Genomic DNA, 4,517 nt, shown 5'->3' with positions numbered 1-4,517 from the left:
TGAAAGTTCAAATAACTAATTTTAGCGCCAAATGTTAATCCATTTTTTTTTTCTTTCTTTATCTATTTAGAATGCACATGAGTGTAATATACATATGTATTAATTAATTCATTAATTAAAAGAACAAATGTATGAAAATATCTGTCGAAATTATTTATTTTATTTCTCGTATACTATATTAAATAAATGTATATATAGATACAATTTTTTGTAATTTTTTTTTTTTCTGAATGATTACGTTCGTACATAAACCTCATTTAAATAATATTATATAAATTCCTCATATACGTCAAATTGTGATAAGATATATTTTTTGACTTAAAATGTATGAGATAAAAATAAACTGTTAGATTTCGAAATTATAGTATAAAATAGTTGGTAATTCTCTAACATATATATTTATAATCTGTAATAGGATCTCAAAATAAATCCTATTGTATCTATGCAAATATCATTATAAAATGGAATGATTCGATAAAAAAAAAATGAATATGAAAATAAAAATTTGCATTGGTGTATAATAATTTAATTTATATGTTATAATCATATGCGATATCATGATATTTTCTACATCACAATTGCTTCTCAATAATATTTTAACGATGATAATTTTACAATCTCTTTCATTTTTTTTAATACAAATTTATACTTATTGTATTTTTGTTTAAGCGATATATTTGCTAAATTCTTGAATGAATGATGATATAATGAAAAAATTGATAATACTTGAATATTTCAAATAGTTGTAAGCATTCATTATACTTTCTTGGCTATATTCGATTAAGATTCGCTTTATTTTAAATATTGCCTTATATATTTATACTTTCCATAGATTTTTATTTCCAAAATTCTATTACATTGTATACAATAACTCCAACACTTATTATAAATAAACTATATGATCACCATGCCTTATGTTTAAGCTGATGATTTCTTTTAACATTTCATGACTTACTTTCATACAATATGGACAAGATATTTTCAGCATATTATTCAATATTGACAGCTGTAAACCATTACCCCTTTTCAGTTATATTTATTCTATAAACAATGAAATTTTTATTAAATGTATACGAATCAATTCTAATTCTATCAGTGAAAAATTTTCTTCAGGCTAATATTTATACAATTATAAATCATGTAAATATGATTCTATAGAATTCCCACACACAGATGTATTTAAATTTAAAAGAAGTTAATATTTAAAAGTGATTTAATGATTAAAAATATAAATTTCATAAAAAATAATTCCCCTAATTTACTTTTCCACTTTTTTCATTTGTATTTTATTGTATTCCATTTTATTAATTTGTTAATTTCAGATTTTGTACATTTTCAAGAAAAAGAAAACTGCTTTGAAAAAAATACAATAAATTAAATATATATTTCAAGTTAATTATGTTTCTGTTTATAAGAAATGTACATGTTTCTTTTTAAGTAAAGAATTTATTTTGAGGTTATGATATTTAAATTTGTTTGTTCTATTATAATATTTTTTTGGTGAGTTTTTTTTAATGAATAATCAAATATATTCTACTATATTAATGCATAAATTAAAAAACAAACAATTTATGTAATGTTTTTAAAAATAACTACAATTAATAAATAAAGTTATATAATAATTAAGATAACAAATCGATAAAATTTTTCAAATTTTCTTCCTGTTCTTTTATAAATTTAATTATAATCTTGTGCCCTTTTATTAATAATAAATTGATAATAAATAACAAGTATTTAAATTTTATTTTAGAAAGTAGCGCTATATTCGCAGCAATACTTCACATTAAGTTACCATTCTACGTTTTACATCTTATAAGGAATGCAATTTCGTGTAAAACAACAGTATAAACTTGTATTTACCACGTGTGTAAACGGTTACCATGGCGGTAAGTTATAAATTAATTTATATACATTAATTAATTTTTTTATCTCATAAACTTTACTGTATTTATTTATAAAATTTTAAAGAATTATTACGATATTATATATATAACAGTAACCTCCAAATAATATATGCCAACTAATCTCTTTAAAATGTATTTATTCTTCTAGAATGCAAACTATTGTTTATTAATTTTTCCATAAAATATATTATTTTTATTGTATATTATATTATTTTTCAGTTAGAATGTATTTAGGAAAAATTAATTACATATAGTCATTTAAAGCCGTTGATATAGCAACTATTTGTTTAATCCATATTTGCATGATTTGTAACTTAACTATTATTACACAAATTTTTATTATTATTTATAGACTGTTGCAACGACAAAAGTTCAAGAAGTTCGTGAGATCACAAGAATTGAGCGTATTGGTGCTCATTCTCATATTAGAGGTTTAGGATTAGATGATGTTTTGGAACCTCGCTATGTAAGTTTACTATATTATACTTTTTTCTTTTACTTAACGATCACTTAATAAAAAAACAACTTAATTAAAATTTGATTTAGGTATCTCAAGGTATGGTTGGTCAAACTTCGGCTCGTCGGGCTGCCGGTGTTGTCTTGGAGATGATAAAAGAAGGAAAAATAGCAGGACGGGCTGTTTTATTAGCAGGTCAACCTGGTACTGGTAAGACTGCTATTGCCATGGGATTAGCTCAAGCTTTAGGAATTGATACTCCTTTCACATCCATGGCTGGATCTGAAATTTACTCTTTGGAGATGAGCAAAACAGAAGCTTTGACGCAAGCTATAAGAAAATCGATAGGAGTTAGAATAAAAGAAGAAACTGAAATAATAGAAGGCGAAGTAGTTGAAATTCAAGTTGATAGACCTGCAACTGGTGTTGGTGCTAAAGTTGGAAAATTGACATTAAAGACTACAGAGATGGAAACAATTTATGATTTAGGAAATAAAATGATTGATAGTTTAATGAAAGAAAAAGTACATATGTGTTTTTTAAATATATATATTACTATTTTTTTTCTTTATTTTATTAATATTAGTTTATTGTTTATAGGTACAAGCTGGTGATGTTATCACGATTGATAAAGCAACTGGAAAAATAAATAAATTAGGACGTTCATTTACGAGAGCTCGTGATTATGACGCAACAGGATCACAAACAAGATTTGTACAATGTCCTGAAGGCGAATTACAAAAGCGAAAAGAAGTAGTTCATACTGTCACTTTACACGAAGTCGATGTTATAAATAGTAGAACTCATGGTTTCTTGGCATTGTTTTCTGGTGATACTGGTGAGATTAAATCCGAAGTAAGAGATCAAATAAATGCTAAAGTTGCTGAATGGCGTGAAGAAGGAAAAGCGGAAATAGTACCAGGAGTATTATTTATAGACGAAGTCCATATGTTAGACATTGAATGCTTTTCATTTTTAAATCGTGCATTAGAAAATGAAATGGCCCCAGTTGTTATTATGGCGACAAACAGAGGTAATTTATAAGTTAATCTACACAATCAAGTATACAAATTACTTTTTTATTAATATGAGTGTACTTATTATTGTTAGGAATTACAAGAATTAGGGGAACTACTTATAGAAGTCCTCATGGCATTCCCATTGATTTACTTGATCGAATGATTATTGTTCTTACAACTCCATATCAAGAAAAAGAATTAAAAGAAATTTTGAAAATAAGATGCGAAGAAGAAGATTGCGAAATGGCAGAAGATGCGTTGACTGTGCTTACAAGAATTGCTTTAGAAGCATCTTTGAGATATGCTATACAATTAATCACAACTGCATCTCTTGTTAGTCGACGTAGAAAGAGTACAGAAGTAAGTAAATTTAATTAGATAATAGTATACTTATGAAGGCAATAATATTCATTTTCTTTTTTTGCACTTTTAGGTTAGTATAGATGATGTTAAACGAGTTTATTCTTTATTTCTCGATGAAAATAGATCAACACAATTTCTTAAGGAATATCAAGATGATTTTATGTTTAACGAATTACGTAAGTAATATTAAATAAAAGATTAGTAATATGTTTGTAAGGACGATCAAAATTCATAGCTGTACCTTCAGCAATTTTTAAGGGAATATTACATAATTACAATCTATATCCCTACTTTCCTTCTTGTTTCTTTCAGGACTTCATTTTTTCTTTTTTTCTTATTTTTCCTTTCTGTCATTCTATCTCACTCTTACGTATATTTTCAAATAATCTTTCTATTGTCAAAATAATCTTATAAGCAAAGATCACACAGAACAGAACTGCTTGTTTCTCTTTTATCTGATGAAATCTTCTTTTATTTAAAAATGTTCAAATCAACATGTTCTCTCACTCCTATCGCTTACATAAACATACACATGTACACTGTGAACGCGTATTACACTATGAAGTTTTATATATTAAAGATTTATTTATTGAAAATTATTTAAAAACGTATATTTTGTAAAAATGACCATACGAAAATGTAAATAATCTATTTTCTTTTTCTAGCTGAAGAGCCAATGGAAATTGTGTAAAAGTATGTTGTTACATTTACTTAATAACTAATGATAAAAATTAACATATGTATTAAGATTAAATAAAATTTATTTATAAACCT

At 25.1% G+C, this 4,517-nt stretch overlaps 1 protein-coding gene across 1 annotated transcript; it reads left to right on the top strand.

Moving 5' to 3' along the window:
- Positions 1–1,777: 1,777 nt before the first annotated feature.
- Positions 1,778–4,517, top strand: LOC106787052 (ruvB-like 2). Its single transcript, XM_014749063.1, has 7 exons — positions 1,778–1,886; positions 2,257–2,370; positions 2,451–2,885; positions 2,962–3,394; positions 3,472–3,740; positions 3,814–3,919; positions 4,409–4,517. Exons 1-7 carry the CDS (start codon positions 1,881–1,883, stop codon positions 4,432–4,434), a joined length of 1,389 nt encoding a protein of 462 aa, XP_014604549.1. The 5' UTR covers positions 1,778–1,880; the 3' UTR covers positions 4,435–4,517.

This window comes from Polistes canadensis, unplaced genomic scaffold (assembly GCF_001313835.1).
Source record: "Polistes canadensis isolate GaletaPanama2010 unplaced genomic scaffold, ASM131383v1 scaffold_3, whole genome shotgun sequence".
Classification (NCBI taxonomy): domain Eukaryota; kingdom Metazoa; phylum Arthropoda; class Insecta; order Hymenoptera; family Vespidae; genus Polistes; species Polistes canadensis.
The sequence above is the reverse complement of the archived record's forward strand: the minus strand, read 5'-3'. Positions and strand labels throughout refer to the sequence as shown.

Bases quoted from the DNA above. Each gene is read 5' to 3' on its own strand.
- LOC106787052 (XM_014749063.1), top strand. The intron at 2,371-2,450 runs GTAAGTTTACTA...AATTTGATTTAG, and splicing joins ATGTTTTGGAACCTCGCTAT to GTATCTCAAGGTATGGTTGG. The intron at 3,741-3,813 runs GTAAGTAAATTT...TTGCACTTTTAG, and splicing joins GACGTAGAAAGAGTACAGAA to GTTAGTATAGATGATGTTAA.